This window comes from Triturus cristatus, chromosome 10 (genome assembly GCF_964204655.1).
Source record: "Triturus cristatus chromosome 10, aTriCri1.1, whole genome shotgun sequence".
NCBI lineage: Eukaryota > Metazoa > Chordata > Amphibia > Caudata > Salamandridae > Triturus > Triturus cristatus.
The window spans coordinates 643546889-643574813 of record NC_140593.1 but is presented as its reverse complement, the minus strand read 5'-3'; the positions used below and the strand labels follow the sequence as shown (position 1 = coordinate 643574813).

Genomic DNA, 27925 nt, shown 5'->3' with positions numbered 1-27925 from the left:
GCATGGGGGGGGGTCAGGGTGTTTCTACCCTGCCCCCTTTTCTTCATTTTCATCTTCTTTTTTTCCGATTTCTTAAGACTCAGTTACCGTGTCACAAGATGGCTGCCAACACATTCTGGTTTGGAGTGTTGGCAGCCAATCAGGGTGTAGCTCGTGCGGAGGGTTCGCGAACCCTCCTCGGTGCTCAGATATCGAAACTTTTATTTTTAAAATTTCTCAGCAACTACTGGACGGATTTACACCATTTTAAAAAAAAAAGGTCACTTTCTGAACCAAGAGCTACCTTTTTTTCAAATTTGGTGCAATTCCATTCATCAGTTCGGGCTGTAGCCTGTAATAAAATAAAGGTGTTTCCGATCAGTCCCCCGAGTGGCCTCTGCTCTTTTCCTTTGGAGGGAGTGTTTTGGATATTGTTCACGTCAGCCGGCGATGTGATTCAGAGGCCTCTGCTTTACAAGTTGGCCGGGGACATTGCTGGTGGCTGCATCTGCAGTATTGTTTGGAGTTCCGAGGTATCAGGAAGTCTGTGGCCCGCCTCTCTAATCAGGACACAAAAAGGCGGCGATACGTAGGGCGGGTTGCATTGTCACTGCTGCCTCCGCCGTAACTGTTGCCTACTATGTGGGGCTGAAGCGGTGTTTGGGGACCATCATCCAAACAGGAAATTGGAATGTTTGATTCACCATTGCATGTCCTGCACCCCGCGATTCCACTTGGATTGTAATTTTTCCCCTCTGCAGCACCTACCTGGACTATCAAGGCATCCTGGGATCTGTAGTTCCTATGAATTATGGGATGGAGAGTGAGCACGAGCTGAGGGGGCGGAGCGGGTCCACACCAATGAGGAAGTTGCAGGACATTTAAATCCAAGGTATCTCAATGCCACCTGTCATTCAGGCATCTGAGGAAGACCGGATAAGGCTGTAATGCATTATGCTGCAATTGTTCCAAAAAAGGTGTTTCCGATCAGTCCCCCGAGTGGCCTCTGCTCTTTTCCTTTGGAGGGAGTGTTTTGGATATATATATATATCCAAAACATACATATATTACCTACTGGCGGTCGCCAGTAGGTAGTTATAGTTAGGTCCCTGTTTCCATAGGAAATCTGCAACATTCTATTTTGAATAACTTTGGCGCCGGTCGACGAATCCTCGCGACATTTTCAAAATAGGTGGGGCGCTACGCTACGCCCCTACCCTGAAAGTCTCGGGGGGATTCGTCAAGCGGGGGCTGAGAAAAAAGGGGGGTCCCAAAACGCGTTTTCCCCATGCATTTTCCCATAGGACCTTTAGACACAGCTACAGCCCGAACGGCTGAACAGAGTTACTTGTAATTTGGCAGAGAGGTAGTCCTCAGGTCAAGGAAGTGCCTTTTGTAGGTCTGGTGTAAATCTGTTCAGTAGTTCCTGAGAAAATTGCATTTAAATCAATATATATATCTGTAAGCGCGCTCCGTGCGCTTACCGTAAGCTTACCGTACGCGTACGGTGCCGTGCGCGAGCGCGATTCTGATTGGCTGTTAGATCTTAGTAAACATTCGAATCGGTCGAAACCAGGAAGCTGCGTCCGCCATTTTCTCTCTCGCACTCTGAGGGGTGGAGGAATAACAAAGGCAAAAAACATGTAAAGGGGCTGTTTAGACAGCTCCTAACCACCTAGCCTTGATTAAGGTGTCCCCAAAGAACCCCCAAGGCCAAAAAATCAATTTTAATTTTTTTTTAATAATCGCCGATTACGCTTACCGTACGCGTACGGTAAAAATTATTTAAAAAAAAAAAATGATCCACACTCTCCCCATCCCGTGTGCAAATGGTGCACGACATGCACCATTTGTGCATGGCATAACCTTCTTTTTTTTGAGAAAATTTAAAAGATTTCCTTTCACAACGAAGCGCATAATATGTCCTCCATGTGCGCACGGTGCGCGAAGCGCATCGTGCGTACATGGCCCATCCAGCGTAACGTGGGCACGCCGCGTGCCCACCGTGCGTGCACGCCACTAACTGCGTAAAGTGGGCGCGCGAAGCGCACCGCGTGCTCACTGTGCGCGCACGGTGCACGAAGCGCACCGTGCGCGCACGGAACGAACTGCGTTAAGTGGGCGCGCACGCCACGAACGGCGTAAAGTAACTTAGCATTTAAAAAACCGTACAAATTCACTGAAAAAACCATAGGTTTCACACACGTTATAGTTAGGAATTAGCATTTAAAAAACCTTGCAAATTCACTGAAAAAACCATAGGTTTCACACATGTTATAGTTAGCTGGACATTTTACTGATAAAAAACCAATGAAATTCCCCCGTTATAGTTAGTGCAGGCAACTATAACTCACGCGACCACAATCTTCTGCTGATGACATATGTGTCTTTATGAAAAAAAAATATTTGTAATATATGTATAGCTAAAATTTAATGGAAGAAGACATGGGCAAATAAGTGTCTAAATACAGTATTAGCATCAGCAGAGGATTGCGGTCGCGTGAGTTATAGTTGCCTGCACTAACTATAACGGGGGAATTTCATTGGTTTTTTATCAGTAAAATGTCCAGCTAACTATAACATGTGTGAAACCTATGGTTTTTTCAGTGAATTTTATATATATCTCTGACCTCAAACGAAATTAACCACATCTATGGACTCATATAACCCCTGTTAGAAAAATGGTAAAATCATAGTATGAATAAACCTACAGACTTGGTTTAATCTTTTTAATTTTCTTCTAAGCAAAAGAGTATATCACTTGTACATCAGAAGATTATTGTATTATCGTCATAATCCCAAATGTATAGAGCTGATACACATCATCCAGACATGTTTAAAGGTTCTTTCAAAAGAAATAAAGTCTTATAAATATGGAATGAGAAAACCTATCCCCGAAAGGTATATTCGAGAAAGTATCCTCAAGGTCCAACCAGACCAAGTGTTAAGCTAGTGAAGAGATACTAAAATGAAGTCCAGACGATCAACACATCACTTGAACTCTCACGAGTGTTTCCGAGATCAGGAATCCCAAGGGTATGAACCTCAATATATATAACATGTTCCATAGAGCTACCTTGGCAAAAACAGTCAATGAAGGAAATAAATGACAAGCTACATTTCAAACCATCCAGAGCAACGTTCGGTGCAAAGGCACAGACATCGAAACTGTAACGAATATTCTGCATTGCGGCTAACGCTGAAGTAGAATTTATAATTCTTCCAGTTCAGGGATCATGTGGCCAATCAGTGCTTCCGAATTCATCAGCCTTTAAGTGGTGATCATGGGAATTGTGGTTCCTAATTTTTACGTTCCTAACAACACAGCTACACGCTCTACTATCCACTTTCAGAGCGAGCTGCCATTCCTCATTATTCCACCACCCTCGAAGTGCATAAAACAGAGCGGCCACTGTTGCGTTTTCATTGTGCCAGCAACTTGATTCCTGGCTTTGTGTTTAACAGTCGCAGTCTGTTTGCAGTCATAATAGGCTAGTATGAAAGTCTTTGTGTGTGAGTTGAGGCAGTGTCTCTGAAGTGCAAGTAGAGCTGTCACAGCCTCACCCCCACATCCTGCCTTGGATAGCAATTCCTACCAACTTCCAGGCCCTGTATTGCGTGTCTGCCTATGTGGAATACACAAAGGCCAACTGCCTACTACACCTAGTCCTGACCAAGGAAGCAGGCTGCAGGCACCAAATGGCTACGATAAGAAAAGGCCAACTTTCTAAAAGTGGCACTTTCAGAATTGTGACTTAAAATCTGACTTTGCAATTAAAGAGGCTTTTAAATTACAATTCCTCAGACATTAAACATGGTATTCCTACCTGTTCTCAAACAAAAGTTAGCACTTATTAAATGTAATAAGGTAACACAATATTATACTATCGGAGAGGTAGGCATTGCAATAGGGAATCCCGAATTTGAGAGGTTTTCTCTGGTGAAACTTAAAAGTACATGTTCAACTTTTTTAATACAGCACATCCTGCACTAAGTACTGTTTAGGCCTTACTGTAGTGGTGACAAATGTATTGAAAAGGAAGGTTTAGGCCTGGCAAACGTTTTTTTTGCCAGGTCAAAATGGCAGTTTAAAACGGCACGCACAGGTTTGAGTGGCAGATCTGAGACATGATTTAAAGCACTACTTTTTTAACCTTTATTTAAAGTTGCAGTAGTTATTCATTGCCAAAAGACATGTGGTGGACCATAGCAGAGTATGCATATATAAGCGGGGCGTGTTGGCTATTGGCAGATCAGAGCATTGGGAAATTAAATGCATAGCTCTCATTTCTTACATCTTACTCCGTCTCACCCCAGTTGTTCCCCCCCGTTGGTATCTTATTCACATGGTTCACTCACATCTGGTCCAGGATTTTATAAAGCAGTGCACAGCTCCCTCCATTCCCTAAGGTCCTCATCCAGTCTATCATTTTAAAGCGCTACTTAAGTGGGTGGCACAATAAGTGCTACAGGCCCTGGGTATATGTAGTACAACTGTACTAGGGACCTATAAGTAAATTAAATGTGCCAATTGGGTGTAAGCCACTGTTATCATGTTTTAAGGAGATAGTATAAGCACTTTATCACTGGTTAGCAGTGGTAAAGTGCACAGAGGCCGGTGGCCAACAAAAATGAATTCAGCAAAACAGGAGGGTAGAAGGCAAAACGTTTGAGAGTGACCCTGCAGAGAGGGCCAGGTCCATTACCCCAATTCTAATTTTAGGTGCCCAATATGTAAGACGATCCATTCTGGTCATACTCAGTTTTTTTTTTTTACTTGCCCCATAACAGCCTGGTCCCAACTAGAGGTTTACCAGAGGCCAATATTGGGTGGAGAAGTCATCTGGTATTCTGCACTGGTTTTGTTTGCTGTAGGTACAAATATTTATCTCCCTCACATTAGTAAAGCACATGTGTAAGTTACTCCAGTTAGATAGGTTGCCTCTTGCGAAGCACTGGAAAATTTCCGCACAGAAATTATCTGTTGCGTTGTATCATATATCTAAAGAAAAATAAAACATAAGAATGGTTCCGCACACAATAACATAGTTGAGCTAGATACAGAAACAGAGGGCAATCTTAATGTGCACACAGAAGGATTTCGGATTCCACAATGTATCTTTTTCCAAGACGAGTTCTTTATTGTGTTTTACAAAGATAAAATCCAGTAGCTGACGCTTTTCGTCCCAAAAGGAACTTCTTCAGGGCTACAGAAAAACATATAGATACATTTTTAAATATGTACATACACATAAGCAAACGCACAAAAACATTTATTGATATAATGTGAAGATTAAAAACAGAAGCTTAGTCAGCTATATCTCTCCAATTAAGTGGTTTATGGCTGTTCATCCTATCTTCTCTCATACTAGTTGTGTTTACACTTTTCTTTTTATATTTTGGTGGAACACAAGAGTATCTACAAAACACAGGGGTAAGAGAGTTCACATAACAACATACCTCCACAATATGAAAGCATCTTATCCCATTCCAATTTCTTTAATAATGATTTCTTTCCAATAGATACACAAATATGATGCATTTCTATCCTATAATGATAAAGTGTACATATATATTGTTTCTACGCATTGTAATGCTTTCAGTATTATCTTATCAAAATGTACATTTAATTGACTGTTTATACAGATTTGATAACAGGATACGGACTAGAGGTGAATTTTATGCCAATCCAACAACAATATGTTATTCATCATATGCTGTGCATTAGGTTATCTTTAGAAGTACTGTCAGTAGGGTGAGTAGAGGAGAAAAACACCTAACCGCATTTGTGACTGCCTGTTTGGAGTAAAATATAGCAGTATTTGGTGTTTAGAGGAGGTAGGACAACGTTTGACCCTGGCGCTACTGCACCTGCTGCGCCATTAAAATCATGACCCTGTTAGGTAACTGCACTTGTGACTGTGTGGAAATGTGCCTAACAATGGGCACACTAGTGCAGGGTCACCCTCTTGTCCACGGGTCCAAAGACCAACAAAATAGAGATCAGCACTGGAGTTGGAATAAATAATAAGTTTATTAATCACTCATGATCGGGACCATGTCCACACAGCACTCTGAAGTGCTGCAAGAGGTAGTACACTGAATTCACAAACCATGTCCCTTTTATACCGGTTTTCTGCAATGTAAGCATGTGAACAAAAATGGAAAGAACAGTTTAAGAAATAGCTATCAGCAAACGAGGGCAGATGAGTAACCACTTGGTCAGCAGAATGGGAGTGGGAGCAGAAATGCTTATGGCAGCAGTAAATGGTCGACAGTTAACATCTGAGACCAGGTGCACTGGCAGCTACAAACCCCCAGCACGTACATTGCTTTAGCTGAGTCAGGAATTCAATTAAAATAAAAAATAAAACGCAGCAGAGTGAAAAAGACGAGCAGCAAAGGACGGAGGAATTATGACGGAAACTAAATGGACACCACAGCCAAAATGGCTGTCGCTTATGCTAAGTAAAATATTACACATTTCCACAACTGCCTGTTCAGAAGAAATATATTGGAAGATTTGTTTAGAGGGGTTCCTAGAGCTTTGAGCCCCGGTGTCACTGCTCCTGCTGCACCATTGAAATCATGACCCTAGTGTCTGCAAGGTAACTGCACTTGTGATTGCTTATTTAGTAGCTAAATATAACAATATTTGGTGTTTAGAGGAGTTCTGACAACTTTTGGCCCCCGTGCCACTGCACCTGCAGCACCATTGAAATCATGGCCCTAGTGCCTTCTAGATTACCTCACTTCTGACTGTTTAGTAGTAAAATATAGCATTATTAGGTGTTTAGAGGAGTTATGAAAACTTTTTGCACTGGTGCCACTGTACGTGCCGCACCATTTAAATCAAGCCCCTTTTAACTGCAAGGTAAGTGCAATTATGTCTGGCTGTATAGTAGTAAAATATAGCAATGTTAGCTGTTTGGAGGTGTTCTGACAATGTTTGGGCCCGGTTCAACTGCATCTGCTGCACCATTCAAATCACAACCCTGTTGTCTTCAAGGTAACTGCACTTGTGACTGCCTGTTTAGTAGTAAAATATAGCAATTTTAGGTGTTTAGGGTTCTGGTGTCGCTGTACCATTGAAATCATGACCCTAGTGCCTAAAAGATAACTGCACTTGTGACTGCCTGTTTAGTTGTAAAATATAGCAATAGTATGTGTTTAGAGGCGTTCTGACATCTTTTTTGCCAGGTCTACTGCACCTTCACCACCTTCTTTTAAATCATGATCCTAATGCCTGAAAGATAACTACACTTGTGCCTCCCTGTTTAGTTTCAAAATGTAGCATTATTAGGTTTTTAGAGAAGTTCTGATTAAACGTTGGGCCCGGTGCCGCTGCACCATTCAAATAATGACCCTATTGCCTGCAAGATAATTGCACTTGTGACTGCCTATTTAGTAGTGCAATATTCGGTGTTTAGTGGAGTTAATAGAACTTTTGGCCCTGGTGCCACCGAACCTGCTGCACCATTTAAATGAAGCCCCTTTTAACTGCAATTGTGACTGCCTGTTTAGTAGTAAAATATAGAAATGTTGTTTGTTTAGTGGGGTGCCTAGGACTTTTGGTCCTGGCGTCGCTGCACAATTGAAATCATGAACCTGTTGTCTGCAAGGTAACTGCACTTGTGACTGTCTGTTTAGTTTTAAAGTTTAGCAATAATCTGGGTTTAGTGGGGTCACTTGAGCTTTTGGCCCAGTGCCACTGCACCTGCTGTACCATTCACATCAAATCTCTTAACTGCAAGGTAACTGCAATGTTGACTGCCTGTTTAGTAGTCAAATATAGCCATATTATGTGCTTAGAGGAGTTCTGACAAGTTTGGTCCCGGTGCTACTGGACCTGCTGCACTATTCAAATCATGACCCCATTGTCTGCAAGGTAACTGCACTTTTGGCTGCCTTTTTAGTAGTAAAATATAGCATAGCTCTTGTATATCAACTTTTTTTTACACACAGTATACAACATTTAGAATTTGATCATAATGACCAAATAGATTAAGTTAACCACAACTCACATTTCGTTTTATATCTCAAGCTTTTTTTCAGGGCTATCCTTTCAACTTGAATGCTAGCGTCACTGAGTCAATCCATGGCCTCCCCTTCCCGGAAACTGGCATGTGGTACTTAACTATACAAGTCTTCTGCCCCAAGAACCAAAGGTTAGTTTTTTGTGGCTGCTGATCTTTATACATAACAGGGCGGTCCAATTCTGGCACTTGGATTGCTAAATGTAAACATAATTGTCTTTATGTGGTTTTCTCTTTAGCACCCTACTGTATCATGCTTTGCTTTTAAACTGTCAGAAGCTTCCTCGGTGTCCTGCACCTTCCCAATTAAAGTAGTCCTGAACGGGAAACGGCCACTACAACGCGGCCATTTCCATGCATATACTTAACCACGCATGCTTTACAATGCATGCGTGGTTACCACGTATGACCTTTACCACGCATTCCTTTACTACGAGATGCGTAGCAAAGGAATGTGAGTTAAAGGTAAAAATAAAAAAGGGGGGTTGGGGGGTTCTCCCCCCCACAAAAAAAAAGAAATTTTTTACCTGATCAACGCTCTTCTGTGCTTCTTGTCCTTCGGGCGAGGAGCATCATTAACAACGTTATTGCGTACGTGCATCTACGTACGGCATTATCAAAAAATAGAAAAAGGACAAAAGACAACAGAGAACGAAAACGAAATCCGTCCATAGAAAGAAAAGAAAAACGGTGAGTGTATAATTTTATACTAATTTTAAAACCTTAACCATGAAAATGCCATTATCATGCATAGCTATACAACGAAAATCGTTGTAAAGGTATGTGTGGTAAAGGGATTTTCGAGGTGAAGGATATTCGTGGAAAAGGCATTCACGTTGTAACGCATGCGTGGAAAAGGCATGAGTTGCAACGGAATGCGTTGAAACGTCATACAACCTCCTGAACATACAAAAGAGAAGATATGTCCGTGTAAAGTTTATTTAATGTCCTTGTTTAAAAAAAGCTATATACCCAAATTATTTCCCCCCCCCCCCCAAATCTGTGTGCACAGTCCTATTTCTAGGTCCACTAATTGTCAGAAATATCTCAAATGGTTTGGTGCGATTGAAAACCATAATTCGTATGCAACAGGAAGTCTCTGAATTCACAGTCCTACAGGACGTGTCTTTGATCCAATAACGCCCTGTGGAAAGTTATGCCTGGACTCCTCTGTGAATTGTGAGCATGTACTTACAGTTGGCAGGGTTTACTTTCTGTTTAACAGACTCATATAAATGTATTTAGCACTTCACAGAAATGATCACTCACGTTTTTTTTTAAATAGCCTTTATTTAGTTTTTAGGTGTCAACAGAAGCATGTTAAGCCTAGAACAATAATAACAAAGCATAAACTTGCGATAATCTCACACAAACATAGCTTTATATGGGGAGTTGGAAACTAGTGTCCCATCAATATGTGACTTAACACAAATGAGAGTTGTGTAATGCGTCCCAAGTGCAGGGCTTCCACCATCAAGAAGATGCCCCCTATAATATTTTATACAGGGGAGTATCTTTACGGGGGCCGTTTGAGGTGTGACACTCCCCAAATGCCTTCTTGGCCTGGTAGTTGGGTCAGAGAGCCCTGAATCGGGTCTGCTATAGCTGTGTTGGTTTCTCATTATGGGTCAAGAATGCAAAACAAAACAGTGACCTGCTGCAAAACAGGAGAGAGCGGACTATGCATTTGGTGGCTAAATTTCAAAATGTGAAAGCAGATAACCTTGACTCAATACCAGCTTTCCTTTTTGTCCAAATTGTGTGATCCTATTTAAACATTTTATTTCAGAGCCTCCTTTTACTGTATTATCACATATGAGAGCACTTTTAAATACTTGAGTTCAGGATGTGTGCGTACAAGCCCCTCTTATGATTGATTTAATAGACTAAAATGTAGCTCCATCTACAGTAACAATCTAGGCCATGTTTAGGGTTTACATGACTACTTTAGGGTTTACATGTAGGGCCTAAGGCCTTTTCGCAAACTGCATTTTGCAGTCCATTTTATAGTACTATAGTAGTAGTACAAACTTACTATAAAATGCTATACACATACTGCACTTCTAAACCACCACTGTTTTTTGCAGTAGAACTTTAGAAGTGCAGTTTGTGAATAGCATATCGTAGCATGTTTGTAATACTATTGTAGTTCTACAAAATGCAGTTTGTGAATATCCCCCCGGCCCTTCAATTTGATGAGGGCATGCAAGTTACAATTTTGATGTAGATTCACACTCTGATTTTGTGAAAAAAAAAGTAAACATGCTCAAAAGTTTGTTACCTTTGTGAATAGGCCCATATTCTGGTTTACCCAAATATGGTAAATCTGCACCCACAGCAATTACTTCTTGTATAGGTACAAATCTACTGCTTTTTGGAATTCACAAACATTGGCAGTATTAGACTTGGCATAATACTGGCAATCAAACACCCAAAAGGTTTGCCAAAAAATTGTAAACCTTCATCAACAGAATGAATCCTTGTATAGGTACTAATCTACTGCTTTTTGGAAATCATAAACATTGGAAGTAGTAGACTTGGAAAGCTGGGCCAGTCTCCGGTTACCAGGCATAATATTGGCAATCAAACACCCAAAATGTGATAGAATGAGTTCTTGCAAATAGTCTAACCAGTGGTAATCGCTCGGGGTAGCAATCCAACCCATCGCATTTTGCCCACTGTGCCACTCTAGACGTAGTTCCACCTGATGCAAATCAATACTGACTCTGCTACTCAAGAAAACAGTTGATCCCGAATCTCGGTCATCTCACTCCTCCACCCTACAGCTCACTTTTGTTATTTGAGATTCACCCCCCCCCCCCCGAACCTCACTGACTGAGCTACACTCCTGCTTTGGTACTTTATGCCTCAACATGCATATTTACTGTCCTCTTCGCATACCAACCCTATCAAGTTTCTGATATTATTTCCCTCAGTATGGGTATATGTTGCATGGTCATATCAACATTTGCATAAACATTTTCCAGCCAAAGAGGTCCTCCTCTAACTTCTCATCCCTTTTGCGACTAGTCTTATCGGTAATATAGCAAAAAATAATTTAGTTTAGGGTCTTTGCCAATATTGTTGCCTCCTTACTCAGTTTGATTTTGGTTTGTAGTGAGTTACCCAGTAAATATGATGTAACCCTTCCGCTAATGTTTATTTATCACTGTGTTTGTTTTTAAAGTATTTATGACGGATTGTGCAAGTTCCACACTGCTGGATGTGACCTCTGCAGGGTCACCCCCAAACCTTTTACCTTCACTGTCCTGTTTTTTTAAGCTGTTATTGTTGGTCTTTAGTCCTTTATGCATTCTAGCACTGCTAACTAGTGCTAAAAGTATTTTTGTTCGCTCCTCTAAACATGGTAGAATTAGCTTACACCCAATCGGGGCATATTATTTTACTTGGAAGCCCCAAGTAAGGTAGCACTGTATGTGCGAAGGCCTGTAAAATAAAGACTACTAGTGGGCCTGCAGCACTGATTGTGCCACCCACTTAAGCAGCCCTTCAAACATGTCTCAGGACTGCCAGTCTGCCTGTGTGTGCAGTTGTAGACTGCCATTTCATCCTGGCAAAAGCCTTTTTAGGTCTCGGCTCGAGGACTGCGCTTGCGCAGTCTCGCTCCGAGATTTAATGACTTGGAGAAGAGGGGCTTGAACCCGCCCCTCTTCTCTCCTCTTCTCCATTGGCTGGCCTCTTAAATGCTGGCCAGCCATTGGAGAAGAGGCTTGTCAAGCAAAACAAGCCCCGTCCTTTACGGATTCGGGGGCGTGTTTGTTGCTGCTTTTCGAATTATCTCCTCCAGCCAATGGCAAGAGGAGAGAAAAGAAAAACACGCCCCCGAATTCGAAACCACCGCTGCCTTTCTCCGAGGCATTTCTGCTTCGCCTCGGAGAAAGGCGGCGGTGTTCATGGCTCTCGCCAGGTAAGCCAAGTCGAACCTATTGCCATAAGCTATCCTCCTATGTCGAACTATCAAGTATTTTATGTCTGAGCCGTTAACCTGAGCTCACCAACGTCTTACCCATTAGCCACCTATGACTTCAACCCACTTATGACTTCACCCAAAAGGTTCACAGGCACAGCTCTCTCGCATTTACTCACGAGCCCTCAAGTCTTTCCCCGTCCACTTGTCTTAATCTCAAAGGGCTCCTATTACCCGCAACCCAACGGTAATGCACACATTTCGCATGCCCATCCTGCATTAATACCCGCCGGGAGGTCACTGCGCGTGCGCCCACCTCCGAAAAAGGAGTACAATGGGCTGCCTACAATCTGCGGGGCGCTGGCGTGGCGGCCATCTTAAGACGGGGCTTTCTCAGAACCATGCCAATGGTCCCATACCGCTGCCGCCATAGTCGGTCGTGGTGACTATGAATGGTTGTGGGCTTGGATATACGTCAAGAGTGCGGAACTGTTGGTGGCCGCCGGTGAGGGTAAACGAACAGCTTCTAACGGCAGACATCTTGCGTTAGCCTAGTTCCCGTTCATTACAAAGAAAACATTGTGATATACAGGTAATTCTGGCTACCTGGCTTAGTGTTCGAGGAGACCCGTGAGTCCCACTTCACAATGCGGACAAGTGTGACTGCCATGGTAAACTTCTAGGCAATCTTCAGCCCGATAAGTACACATTTAAATACAGTCAGGATGTTATTAACCGCATTTAGCGGTAATGGGAACATGGATAACATACTACTTTCCGTAGACCTAAAAGCACTCTCGTTGGGGGGATGTCACCCTCCTTGGACTCTTCATCAGCCCCAAAATATACAAAATGACCCCCCCCTCCCCTCCCCTCCCTTCCCATCATTGACTTTAGTGGGATCATCAGGTCTGAAAATCTTCCCACCCTCCAAAACTGTTTTCAACCCCTTAGATATCAATGGACGTACTCTCCAAACAGCGTAGTCTCTCCCTTGGAGAGCCAAACGGTCACTGGCTATGACACTGCCCACAGCTGGATGTGCACTGTGGGACTTGTAGTACGGTTGTTGGAAAATCTAGGAGTGGTGTAAGATGTTGAAAATGACTGGTTAAAAGGTCGGGTGACAGTTGCACTCAAGCCAGACCTAAAAAAAAATCAACGCTCTCCCGTGAATACGAACAGAAGACGTCTGTGAAAGGAGTATTAACGGAAAATTAATTCCGGTCTCAAATAAAGGGCTGTCGAGTTACAGAGGGTGGGAGACCTATTATTAGGGTGCAAACCTTGCAGGCTTTCCATGTGACTGTTAAGAGCAAGGTGGGACATTAAGTAGGGGGTGCCAGATTGCTGAAATACAGTATACTGTATGTCATGATGACTCTGGTGTTTAATGTTCTTCCTAGAGAGAGATCGGAGTTTTGTCTAGTGGAAGTTTTGACTCCTGGAAAGGTAGCACATAGGGTTAATGTGCCTGCAGCAAAGAACATGTACCATGCAGATCACAAAGTGCACATAATGTAAATAGGTCAGTGGGCTACTGCGTGTGTGTGTGTGTGTAGGTGGCTCTGTGGGTGGCTCTATTTGTGTGTGGGTTGCTCTATGTGAGTGGCTCTGAGGGTGGCTCTGTGTGTGTGGGTGGCTTTGTGTGTGGCTCCGTGTGGGTGCAAATGCAATAGGTCTCGCATTTGAGAGTGATTAAGCGATTGACATTGTAAATAACAGTGCCGTTTCTTTAAATGTTTTAAAAACCTAAACAAATATAATGTCATGAACAATGCCAATAGCTCTAACTTTAACAATGCCGAGACCATTGCATTGCAAATGCTTGTTAATACATGTAGGCACCCCTAGGGTAGGCCTTGAACAGCCCAGCGGGCAGGGTGCAGTGTATTTAAAAAGTAGAACATGTACTTTTAAAAGTTTTTCATGTCCTGGTAGTGAAATACGTTAAAATTATTTTTTTACTACTGCAAGGCCTGCCTCTCTCATAGGATAACATTGAAGTTCCCAAATTACCTTTAAAAAGCTGTAACTTTCGATTAGTAGCAGGTAGACAGGTCGAGTTTAGTGTCTAAAGAATTGTAATTAAAAGACCTCTTTAATGGTGAAGTCAGATTTTTAGTCATAATTCTGTAATTGCTACTTTTAGAAAGTTGGTATTTTCTTGTCCTAACCATTTGGTGCCTGCAGCCTGATCCTGGGTCACATGAGTAGGTGTACCTGGCAGATGGTCTTCGTGCATTTCTCCCAGACACTGAGACATAGGCAAGATAGTTGTTGGCAGGATGGGCCCACCCTAAGTTAACAAGGGGAGGAGCTGCCACCTACCACGGTACTTGCTCATAAGAAAGGCTCTACCTGAATACTCTCAGAAAGTGTTTGTCATAAGTTGTTTTTGACTCTAAACGAGCTGGGGTCCGGACAGAGAGGAATGGGATTCTTGGCACCTCAGGGAGGTAGAAGCCTCTAGAAGCTTCCTCTACTTCAAAGTGGGCGTCAGGTGTAAAAATTGGACCACCTCTTAGGTATAATTCTGGACCTATGGAAGACTCTGCCAGGAAGAAGGACTGCTGTGCTGCTAAAAGGACTGCCACTCGACTGGACTGTCCTGACCTGAAGGACACTGCTGCTCTGCTGTGCTAAGGTGCTTCCCTGCTGCTACCTTTCCTGTGTGAGAAGGACTGGACCTGCAAATTGTACCCAGGACAACTAGAGTGACTCCAAGTGCAAGTTTCTAGTAACCTGCAATCTACAACTGAGAGTCCTACCCTGCCAAGTGGTGCCTCCCCTGTCCTGGACATTTGTAAGTGGGCCTGAAGGTGCTGTGCCGGCCCATCTATGTACTCAGCAGAACCAATGTATTTCTATTACTGCTTGAGCACAACCCCTAGCAGAACGGACACATTGCTTCTGCTATGAGGACTTTCCCATTGCAAGGACTTTGCTTCTCAGTCGCAGCCCACAGCCTCATCAGAACTGCCATTGCGCAGCGCATCCGACGCAGGCCCTTGCATCGCAAACCCCTCTTCGACTTCCTCCTCGATGATGACAGAGGATCTCACATCTCAGTACCCCAGAACTGATGTTGTGTGACGCATCTCTGTCCCGGACCTCTCATTGCCTCGGCTGTGCAACGCATCCTCAACACAGGACAATGCAATAGTTCACAATCAGGAGTTGGAGTATTCCTGTTCAGCAGACCTAACTGCGTCCCTGTAGCCGGCCCGCCCTCCGTGGTCAGTCGAGTGAGAGCAGATATCCACATTTGACACTTTGTGCTTTTTGCCATTGTATTCACTGAAATCTTTAAAATTGCATGTCTCCAGTTCTACTGATTGGACTTTTTGCTGTTTTGACCATGCATTATTTATTAAAATGTATTCTGTTTTTATAATCTGGTGTAATATGTTGTGTTTTTACTTTATTACTGTTTGAAGTACTGCATAAATACTTTACACATTGCCTCTAAGTTAAGCCTGAATACTCTGGGTCAAGCTACCAGAGGGTTGCGCACAGGTGAATTTGGGTTTTGCTTGTGACAACACCCAGACAAGGATTGTGGATGCTGCTTGAGTATGGTTTCACTCCCCTCAACCAGTAACCCATTTTCTTTCCCACACTATATGCATGAATATGGCATATGTTATTGGCGTGTAGGGCAATCATCTGTATGATTTTTGTTCATTTTATAGAAGGTACTTGGGGGTCATGTAAGTGTGATGCAGGAAATTAAATTTTAACATAAATGTTGCTAAATTACACACTGCTGGACACATTGGTTATCAATTCAATGCCCTAGTCCAGCGGTTCTTAACCCTTTGATTTCTATGTACCCCCACTGAATTACTGCTGGAAGCCACAGACCCCCACATGAACAATATCTACGCCTTGAAACTCAAACAGTACATAAAAATAGAGAAACAAGTATACATCAAACCAGTACACAAATTACAAAATATTTTATTTAGTTCACAAACAACGGCAAAAAATGCAAACATTTAATTATGAGTGGCAAGGCTGGAACTTTTCAAAATGTACTTTTATTTCTAAAAGATAAATGATAGACTAGAGTAGCACATAACTGACTGTTTTGCTGTTATGCATACTCTACTTTTTGTGGATGCATACCAGTGCTTCAATTTTGGGCACCAGGCGTCCTACTAGATTCCGTTGGCTGTACTTGTGCTGCTCCTATGAATCAAGATGATATTAACTTACCTTTCAGCCTTCAATTTGAAATGCCTACTCAGTTACGCAGCATTTTAAAATTTGCTTCTTATGAATATATTCTTTTTAAATCTGCTATTACTTGCTTTTATAAGCAGTTGCAGATCCCCTGAGTAGGTGTTGCAGACTGCCAAAAATCCATCGAGCACTGGTTAAGAGCTACTTCCCTAATCAGTTCCTTTTGTGTAGGTTCCTTCACAGCCTTCCGTCCATTTAGGCAAGAGCATATTTTTGCCTCATGTCCATTCTTATTGGCCTATGTATTTGATATCTCTTTTCTCCCTGCATCCATCAACAATGTGTTATCAAACACATTATGGTCCCATATGCCAGTGGCTTCCTTTTATAACATGCTGTAATACAGAAAATAAATGTGTATTCTGGAATATTACATACTTGTTGAGTTTGTGCAAATCTTGTGCTTCTGAATTGATCACCCTTGAGATGCCTTGTATTTGCATTAGGAAAAATAATTTTGTTTCAATGTTTTTCTCGGGTATCCCACAAAATGATTGTGCATTGTAAATAAGTGTAACAAAACGTTCCATACCTGATTACAAAAGAATGTAATTCTGTTACTCGTTGAGATGGGCTTCTACCATGCTATCCTGCAAACTGCAGCACATATACCACAGTTAGAGCAATAGGGTTCTCGTTTCCTGGTAGAGCCACTCACTCCTATTCACATATAATGTTTTGGCAATGCTTTTTTACGTGTTCCAACATGTATGAATCATATTTACTACAACATCAGTGATGTTGAGAGTGTTGTGAAAGTACTATTCTATTCCACAGGATGCTGCATTTATATGAGTACGTGATGTGCTGAGAACTGTTCTCATTTATAGCTAGGAAGCAGACTGACAACTAAAGCATAATTCCTGGTCCACATCTGACAAACAGCGCAAGACACCTAAGGCTGTGGCCAAAAGAGTGGGTGCATATACTGCCACTGAGTGGTTGTTTACCATCGCCACTAGTTCTTAGTTGTTTCTGCCACTGGCAATGGGAAAGGATTGAATATCTGCTCCAGCTTCAGGGGAACATAATAAGGCAGCAGTGGTGTAAGAGAGGAAACTCATTTAAAACCTGTTTTTGCTCTTAGGCCTCCCTGGATTCCATTGATACAACTTTTTTGGATCAGAAATATTCCCCTGCGTGACTCTGGAGACAGCGCACCACTTCCTTGAGTTCCCCATAGCGAGGTTGTTATTTTTTTAATTTAGACTCCACAAACATGACAAGCAGTCCCACATGTGCCCTGATGGCTCCCTGTGGTATTGAGTTTGATGCGGAGCTGGGCTCTGTGGTGAGGCACACTATGAGTCCTTTCCTTCACTGAGCATAGCTATCACCAGCTCACTGACCTGTAGAGGAGTGACATGACTGGCACAAACAGATTATAGTGGAAGAGCTGACCTTTTTTCATGTAACCTGCCCAGGAGAGTTGTCTACTGGCCTCCCCTGTGTGTCGGACAGTCTCTTATAGCTGGGGGATGGGTGGGGGGGCGCACGCAGTAGGATGGGCATGGGGTGAGTGTTCTACATTTGGCAGTGGCCAGCCCAGAATCCATTTTGATTTCCTGCACTAGAGTAGTACCTAAAATGGTCAATAGGGACATCCCCTGGCAATATTGTTAATTGCAGGGCTTCTCCCAAAGAATTCACGAGGTCTTCAACAGAAAATAGTTAAGTGGGGAACTATCTTCTCTTTTGTGCCTTTATTTTGAGTCTCCCCTGGCAGGAGACTCCAAACTACACCCCATATCGTGCTGGCACTGTGACAAAAAGACTAAATCTCTACTATTCTAGAATGAATATATATGTACGTAACTGCATGCAACTGGTCCCAGAATGGGACTTGGGAAATTCACAAACTCAGTCTGCAGACTTGGTATAAGTACGTGATAGAAGCTACTAACCACAGTACTGAAATTCCTCTCATTTTTTGTCCCATACCACTGGATACCTAGAAGCTCTTCTGTACTTCATGGTTGAGGTTGCTGACTGCCAGCTCCCCTTTACCAGGCTCGGACAAGGAACCCTGATATTGTCAGCGAACAAGACCCTCTCAGTTGTGAGAAGTAAGAGGCAAGTGCCTCTGGGATCCCAGCGACCAAAAGAAGATTGAGATGAGGCACTCTCGGCAGAAAACAGCAAGGCCAGACACCAAGCACCATGAGAATTGTTCCAGTGCAACCGAGCCAAGGGACAGAATCCCACTTAAGTGCCCCCACGCAAAGGCAGAGCACCGCTCTCGTGGGAGTTTGGTGCCTCATTCCAAGCAGGGCAGAAAGAAAATGCCAATCTCTGTACCAGCAGCGTCATTGGACTTGCATTGAGAAAAGGCTTCTACGCTGAGTAAGTGCCCAGCACAGGGTATCAAACCTCCTCCTTCAGAGCTGAAAGCTTCATAGAGAACACTTCTGAGACCAAGAGCTGAGTCTGTGCCGCTGGCTACTTGAACACCGCGATTGGGTGAATCCGAGGCCCCTATGCCTGAAAGTCTGGTTGAGGAGCTCCACACGAGGCATTAACGTCTCTTTGAACACCTATAGACTGCCCAGTTCACCACTAATCCTCCCACCACACCACCCCTGACTTTTAAAAAATGGAGGCTATCCTTAAAGGAGGAACTCTCCTATGACATACCAAGACATCTACTGCCAAGAAGCACATGAACAAGGCCACCACAACCTCCTACTCCATGATAAACTCCACTATTACTTCCTTCTCCACCTCCGACATCACCACGTCCGTACTCCTAACCTTGGCAACCACGACCAGATTCCCCTGATAGGTTGCTGCACTCAGACTCTGACTCACGTAGTGCTTTTGGGATGGGGTGGAAACACTTCTGATCAACCTGCAGTAGCAGAGGATGTGAAAGACCCCTGCAGTGACTACACTGTAATCCCTACAGTGACCTAGATTTTAAGCCATCCCCACCAGGTGATACCACCACATATCATGACATTATTCAGAGGGCGTCCTGCAACCATAATGTTGACATGCATGTCTTACAAGATGAGGATGTCTTTTTAGTCCAGACTTTCTCCAAGGCGAAACACACTATTAATTTCCTCCTGATGATCAAGGGCTTGCTGAAATCAACCACAGAGAATTTTAAAGTCTCAGTCAGTGAAAAAGTGGTCACACTATGAGTCAAGAAGAAATGTAAGACTTGTCCTAATAACCCACTTTACATCCGCAGACTGGCCCCCCACCACCCCGGGTTCCCTGGTGGTACCCACAGCAAAAAATCAGGTCTCAGATTAAGCCACAGTGGTTGACTCTTACAGCCATTCTCCCAACCCTGCCACCTACCTGGACAAGGAGAGCAAACACCGGTAAGCATGTGGTGGTTGGTGCAGCCACCCAATTACATATCGCTAATTTGATCACTGCAAGAAATCAGGTCTCAGATGAAGCCAAAGTGGTTGACTCTTACAGCCATTCTTCCAACCCTGCCACCTACCTCGACAAAGAGAGCAAACACCGGTAAGCATGTGGTGGTTGGTGCAGGCACCCAATTACATATCTCTAATTTGATCACTGCTGTAAAGGTACAACAGATTTCACTGGGAGGAGATGGAGGTGCTGGTGCAGCTCCTCCCTGAGACTTAGAGAAAGAGGGGGGGGGGGCGACTAGTTGCACACTCAATGCTAGGAACCTCCTCTGCCACCACGCATGGCTTCCCATCTCAAGGTTCAAGCCGGAGGTCCAACAAGACCGCCTCAACATCCCATTAACCGGAATCCAGGCGAATGAGAAGTTGGAAAAAAATAGAGGATGACACTTGTATTTCTAATTTCATGGCGTCCTGCAGTCTGCCACTCCTTAGGGCACCTTTCGTAGGCAGCAACCTAGAGGTAGGATTAAGACCACACTCCAAGCCAGGCACAGACCTACCAGCGCCATCAGCAGACCTTCATGAGTCCCAGGCAGGCAGAGGATACTTAAGGAACAGTTGTAGGGGTAGCAAGGGTAGTGGTGGCTCTGCCAAAAGAGCCTCCATTCTAAAGGACAGACTTGCCCTCAATCATGTAACACGTGTCGGGCGAGAATAAAGGATTTCTACCTTCTTTAGGAGGAAATCACCTCCATCCAGTGAGTGCTAGCAGTAGTCCAGCAGACCTACTGCTTAGAATTCAACCCCTAAACATCAAAAGGTTGATGGCAAGAGGGAAATGGAAATAAAGACCACACCAGAGTCGCTCCACTTGTTGCGTCTTAAACAGGACGAATATAGGGCATTAGTTACAGACAAAGCTAAAACACTGGGGTCGGAGAAGCTCTGCAAACTCTACGATCTAGGAGATAATGCTGGGAAACTGATAGCCTTGCTTGATAAACGGGAATGGGCAAGTAGACTGGTCCCGGTTCTCCAAGATGCTAATAATATTAGCATAACTGACCCTCAAGAAATTGCAAATCACTTTGCTAGACATTTCATGCAGTGTATACCGCGGTGCCACCCTAAACCGAAGACGACTCCGCCGAACTGTTGAGGGACATAGCAAAACCCACCCTCTCCCTGACAGAGCAGCAACTATTAGATCGCTCTTTGACAGCGGACGAAGTAGCTCAGGCAATCAGATCACTCAACTCAGGGAAGGACCCTGGCCCTAACGGCATTCCCATCGAATTATATAAACTTAACCCTGATAAATTAGCCACCTACCTTAAAGCCATGTTTGAGGAAAGCAGGGAGAGAGGGGAGCTAACGACGGATCAACGAAAAGCTAACATTGTAGCTATTCATAAGGAAGGCAAACCCAAAACAAATTGTAACTCGTATCGACCGATCTCCCTCCTTAATGCTGAACATAAAATTCTTGCTACGGTACTGGCTAACCGTCTAGTTAAAATCGTATCGAGCCTTGTGCACCCTGACCAATCTGGTTTTATACCGCACCGGAATACGGCACTGAACCTGCGTCGAGTCCATGGGGTTCTAGGTAGGGCAGGCACAATACTGGAACCAGCTATTCTGGTATCCCTGGACGCCACCATGGCGTTTGATACTGTCGCATGGCCTTATCTCCTACCTATGCATCGGAAAATGGGGTTCAGCCCGGAATTCATCCGGTGGATACGCTCCTATATTCAATGCCTTTGGCGCAAGTTGTGGTTGATAATAAAAAGTCAGACACATTTGCCTTGAGCCGGGGTACCCGCCAGGGAAGCCCGCTTTCCCCCTCCTATTTGCCTTAGCCTTGGAACCTTTGGCGACATGGATCCGATGGGATCCAGTTATCCGGGGTTTGCGTTGGTCACCTGAATGGGAGGACCGCATCTCGCTTTACACAGATGATATATTACTCTATCTAACCAAACCCAAAAAATCCCTAATTGCAGTTCTAGACATATTGGCAGTATTCGGGAGATATTCTGGGTTTACGATCAACTGGTCTAAGTCCCACTTATATGTTCTCCAGGGAGGCCTACCAGCCTTACCTCGTAATTGTCCGATCCAGGTCAGTGCCACGGGATTCAAATATTTGGGGATATTTCTCTCCTTAGACTCCACACTCTGTTACGATAACAACCTGCTTCCCCCGATATTGCGGTTAAAACGAGACATAGCCAGTTAAAGGTCTCTCTCCCTTTCCCTCCTGGGTAAGGCTGCTCTTTTTAAAATGATATCCCTCCCCCGCTTCCTCTATGCCCTACAAAATACACTCGACCCTGTTCCTTTGACATATTTTAAAGAAATTGAACGCCGCCAGAGAGAGTTATTGTGGAATGGAATGCCACGTATAGCCCTTACATTAAAATGGTATGATGGAGGCATCAGCCTCCCTGACATAAAGAAATATTATTGGGCGGCGCATTTGGCAGCTATCAATCATGGCACCTACGGTAGCCCTGATGACCCAGGCTACCGTATGGATAGGTGGCTTCTTCCGAGAGGGAATTATAATTGGTCACTCTACTCGAAACCTGGGCGACCTCACCTGACGGGCCCTATTGGTCATTCGGTAAGTGTATGGTATGCCGCAAACAGATCCTTAGGTTGGGAACATAGACTGACTTTAGCCAACCCCCTATGGGACTCTGCACGATTGGGCAATCTGTGGACATCAAAGGGATTTGATAAATGGGACATGATCGGTATCTCACAAATTATAGATATGTGGGAGAAGGGAGGAGTGAAAACAATCGCTGCTCTTTAAAGCCAACACGAGCTGGCTGACACTGAGCGTTTTCGTTGCACGCAGGTTCGCCATGCACTACACTCACTCCTACCGAAGGGTTCCTCCCCTCCGGAGTCCTCCCCATTGGAGGATAGGATACTGGATGGCCAACTCCCGTAGACGACCATCCCCCTAATTTATAACAAACTAATATATAATATGGAAGATCCTCTTTCCTTATTACGGCATAAATGGGTGGCAGATGGTATTGAAATGGATGATGAGGAGTGGCAGGAGGCGGTATCCTCCCCACGAGTAGTGGCAATTCCAGCACGACTAAGGCTACTACAGCTTAAAATCCTGCATAGGATATATATGACCAGGCCCCGACTGGTACAGATGGGAAAAGCAGGAACAGGGAACTGTCGCAGAAGATGTGGGCAAACGGGCACCTTTATGCGCATCATATGGGCGTGCGCAAACATACAGTCATACTGGAGGAACATACATGAAGTAATGGGGGATGTACCCGCAATCACTTTTCGCCTGGAAGCACGTAGATGTCTACTGAACATATGGGAACCAACTGATTTGAACACACATCAAACACAGTGGACCCCTCTGGGATTCATGCTAGCCAAGAGAAACATCGCCCAGGCCTGGGGGGCGGCAACACCGCCCACACTGGAGGCATGGGAAACAAGCATGGACTGGTGCATGTTCCGGGAAAAGACAGTATATGTAGCTCGAGGCTGCACCAAAAAGTGGTCCCGAATATGGATGCCTTGGAACTCGTATCATGGAGACATTTGTGCTCCCCCACAGAGTGTTGCATTGGACGACATACTCCTTACTGTGTACAATGTGAAGGATTATTGCCTTACTTTGTCATGCCTCTGCTGATATTGATTTATTGCTATGATCGCTTGTATGTCGATGACTGTTAATAAAAAGATATTTAAAAAAATTTTTAAATAAAAAGATTGATGGCATATCATTAAAGGTCCACCTTGTAACGTCTACAGGACGGGGCATGCTACGACTTACGTAGACGCAGGAGCACTTTATTCAGTGATTGGTGAGTATGTGTAGTGCGTGGGATCGTGAAAAGAAAATGTGAGATGGTTAAAAATTCTCTGGCTAGTGGAACGAAAAAACGTTATTGTCTTGCCTGGCTGAGAATAGTAAAAGTGGGGAGGTGTAGATGGTGTACTATAATGAGTCACTATAATGAGTCACCTCCTACAAGCTCAACATGTTTCAGAAGCCATCCCCTTGGTTTGACTTCGCATGAAGAAGAGGATTGACTCCAGTGCCTTATGTATTGCCTTCAGTGCCGTACATAACACAGGACCAGACTATCTTAAACATTGGTTCTCTTGGTATATCCCTCAAAGAAATCTCTGTTCTTCCAGCTTGGTCAGTGTTCCAAGATTCCGACTCTCAAGGTACGGAGGCAGGAGCTTTGTCTCCTTCACTTCCAAACTTTAGAATGCCCTACTTGTTCACCTGAGGAACTCACCCAATTTGCTATCAATGAGAAAAGCCCTTAAAATGTGTTTTTTACTCTGTAAATACGGTTTGCTTACAAATTCAGGTAGTTTTCTAGCTTCATTTACTTATAATCTTCTGCTCGTCTGTTGGAAGTCCCGGACACCTTCGGGCATTAGCTTGCGCCTTATAATTATGAAATCAAAATCAAATCATGTCAGACACCAAGACTCTAATTCGCTGAACTTAGCAGCATGGACTTCTGATGGTTTTGAGTTTGTTGCTATGTGTATTCAAAGCTAAAAGACTACTTTCACTGCCACTGTCCAAGAAAGTTTATAATATTGGTTAGATTCACATCTATCCAGGTCAAGTAGCTGCCTTGATAGTTTACTTGAAAACCAAGGAGGTTCCTTCACTCGTCAGAGTATTGGTTATGCAAGCTTTTCTGAGCGGGCTTAAACCGAACATGCACTTTCTCATCTCCTGCATGGAACTTTAAAATAGGACTCACTAAAATTGGTGTTGTCTCATTTTGAACCAATCCATAGTTTTTCTTTCTAGTATCCTTAGGGCGTTGATAGTTAAAGTTCTATATTTGTGTTGGCCGTGGTACAGTGCTGTCTATCACAGACTCTCTAAACTGCTAGATCTGTCATCTCTGTCTCACTCATCTTGGAGTCCCAACAGCGAAGGACAGATATGCCCTTGGTATTAGGCTTATGGGAGTATGATAAGAGATGAACCATCTAGAAGTTGAGAAGATAAACAAATATAAAGCCACACATGTGCTTTATGTTTCAACATTAGGCAGCCTTCAATGAAAAGTCAGGTTTTGTTCTTTGATTTAATTATTTCACTTATCTATAGTGTTGCTGTGATTAAATCAGCTTTAATCTGCTTTACAATTGGAACAACTAGAAGAGATTTGGATCTTATTAATTACATAAGTGAAAATTTTAATTTATTACGTGAAGGTGAACAATGAAATGTGAAGTACATTTAACTCTGCATTTAGAGAGGGGTTAGAACATTGAGCAATGCAGGAACTGATGTAGTGAAGTGAGACGAATAAAGCTAGTTTTTACAGGCATAACAATTTGCAGGAGAGAGAATTTTGAAAAAAAGAGAGTTGGCAGAAATCACTAGTAGGAGAGTGGATTGGAAAAAAGAGGGGTGAGGAATAGGAAGAATGTGAAGATAAACTAAGAATTAAAAGCAGAAGCTGACAGAGTAAGGGTCAAGGGGAGGATACATATAAAAATGATTGAGGAGTGGTAGAACTTGGAATTAAGCAGGGGAAGAGAACGCAATCCAGCTTGGAATTAATTAATCAAGATGGAGTTGAAACAAGCATGTTTGTAGAAGGAGGTCTTGCTGTTGCATGTCTTTAGGTAGCAATCCCAAACAGATGGGGTTGCCTGTCTTTTATTGAGACTTTACATTCCCTTGAAAATGTTAATAAGTAAGCTTATTTTTTAAGGTGGATTGCTGTAATAAAAGTGATGAAGGCAAGTCTGAAGTTAATTCTGTCTTTATAGGAGCTGCTTTACTCTTTGTTATTGCAGGGTGTTTGTGCTACCCAGAAATAGTTAGGTGGCTTGTGCACTCAGTAGCCTGACCATTCTCTTTGCACTAACCACATACCACCTAGAGACACTGCTTGAGTCACAAGCCTATAGCTAGATGTGGAGCGAAGTGCCAGCCTGATTTCTGTGCGCCCACTTCCATGCCTTCGCTACCAAAACCCGTCAAATCCTTTTATTTTATTTTTTGATACTCGAATTTTTATTTTCTTGTGAAAAACAAACTCAAAGAACACATACAACAATCCGATTGAACTGGCATCAGAGTGACAAATCATGGAATCAATGACAGTCAATAGCAAGACCCCCATCCCCTCCCTTGGCCTCCCGCTCCCCCTACCCGTACCCCCCTCCCTAGAATAAGCCCCCTAACTATTTCCCCCACACCCTGCGGAACTTTTTGAGACATCCCCGTGCAGCATACAACGTCTGTTCTTGTGCGGCACACCAGTCCACGCCCCTTCTCCATTTAGCACATTTGGGTGGATCAGTCTGTTTCCAGGCGGATGCGATATCCCTTTTAGCCACTACCAGAGCAGTAGTTAGGAAATATTTTTCATTGCGGGAGCCATCCAAACCATCCGTTATCCCCAGCAAAGCCATTTTAGAGTCATGGGGGACCTCCCACCCCAGGACCTCTGTTAATTCAAGTTCAATCTCACCCCCAGTAGCTCCCCAAGCGCGGACAATTCCAGACCATAAGGAAGAAGTCCGCCGGGTCTACCCCACAGCGGGCGCATGAAGCATCTGGGGAAAGGCCGGCATGATAGAGGCGCGCCGGGGTCAGGTAGGCAGCGTGCAGGTAATAAAGTTGGATGAGCCGCAGTCTAGCCGATGTGGTAATCGTCCTGGGGGCCATAAGGGCGTCCCTCCAGTCAGCTTCATCCAATGGACCCACCCACGTCTCCCAGCGCTGCCTCAGTCCATCCCAGTTCACCGGGGTGTTATTAACCAGGGAACGATAAATACGGGAAATTCCTCCCTTCCCAAGATACCCCAGCATCACCTGAGCCTCAAGCGGGCTGTGGTCGTGAATCCGTGAATCCAGAGGGACGTGAGTCTGGACCGCATGGCGCAGTTGGAGGTATTTATAGAATTGCGAAGGGTGCAACGCAAATCGACCCTGAAGCTCCTGAAAGGAACACATGCGGCTCCCCCGCCACAAGTCACCCAAACGAGAGATCCCAAGAAGGTCCCATGCTCGAAACCCCTCTAATCCCGTCACCTCCCGCAGCCAAGTACCATGCCAAAGTGGTATAACTAGGGTCAGTGTCCTTGACCAGCGGGTATGCCGTAGAGCGGCACGCCATGCCAAAAAGGGGGCCCGCGTAACATCCGAGAGCGACAGAGGGATCACCGCCCCGCAGAGCATGTTTTGAATAGAGGAGAACCCCACAATTTGTACCTCTAACCTATAGGCCGGATCATCATACCCGCGGGAGAACCAATCATGAACCACCAGAAGCCGAGTTGCAAGATAGTACAGATAAAGGTTGGTCATGCTCAAGCCTCCGTCATATGAGGGAATCCGACAACGGTCCAGGGCCAGACGGGGCCTACCGCCACCCCAGAGAAACTTGGCCGCAATCTTATCCATCTCCCGGAACCAGGAGCGGGAGAAGGAGCAAGGCGTGTTCTGTAGCATGTACAGGAACTTAGGGAGAATCATCATCTTATAGAGTGTGATCCTCCCCAGTGGGTTCAGTGGGAGCGATTGCCACTTCACCATGTCCGATCTGGTATTATTAAACAAGGGAGCCACGTTGAGGGCCCAGCAGAGCTCCGGAAGAAGGGTGATCCAGATCCCCAAATATTTAATGGAGAGTCTCCGGAGGGGAATATCAGACTGCCAATCGAAACATTCCCTAGACGGGTGCAACGGGACCAGGACAGATTTATGGGGGTTTAGGTGGAGACCGGACGCCTGACCGAAACGTCTGAGAGATAGAGAAGGACGTCGTCCGCGTATAGGGCAATCTTATCAGAGACCATACCAGGCCAATCCCACCCCCAGAGAACAGGGTCCGACCGAACCAGAACGGCCAGAGGCTCCATTGCCGGGGCGAGAGCGGGCAGCCCTGCCGCGTTCCCCGGCCTATGGAAAACGTGTGAGAGAGAGCTGCGTTCACCAACACTCGGGCTCGCGGAGCTGCGTACAGCACCCGGACCATGGCACGAAACTGGGGGCCAAAACCCATACGCTCCAAGACCTCTCCTAGGTAGACCCACCCCACCGAGTCGAAGGCCTTTTCAAAGTCGACCAGTAGAAGGGCCAGATATGGAGATAAACGCTACCGGTGGGCCAAGGCCAGATGTAGGTGCCGTAAGCAGTGCCTACTCCCTCGAGCCGGCATAAATCCACACTGGTCCGGGTGGACCAGTGAGACGAGATGCGGGCGAAGCCGTTGTGCCAGGATAGTAGCGTATATCTTAAGTTCGGTATTAATGAGAGATATCGGCCGGTAATCCGAGCAAGACTGTGATGGGGGTTGTGTCTTGGGAAGGATTACTATCGTGGCCGTGTCCGTTTCCAG

At 44.4% G+C, this 27925-nt stretch overlaps 1 protein-coding gene across 2 annotated transcripts in view; it reads left to right on the top strand.

Moving 5' to 3' along the window:
- Positions 1 to 27925, top strand: part of PGAP6 (post-GPI attachment to proteins 6) — a 589880-nt gene that overhangs the window by 370671 nt on the left and 191284 nt on the right. For both annotated transcript variants that reach the window (XM_085632201.1, XM_085632202.1), the window contains one exon: positions 8024 to 8147. In XM_085632201.1, the coding sequence (XP_085488327.1) occupies positions 8024 to 8147 (124 nt within the window). The remainder of the gene's footprint in view (positions 1 to 8023; positions 8148 to 27925) is intronic.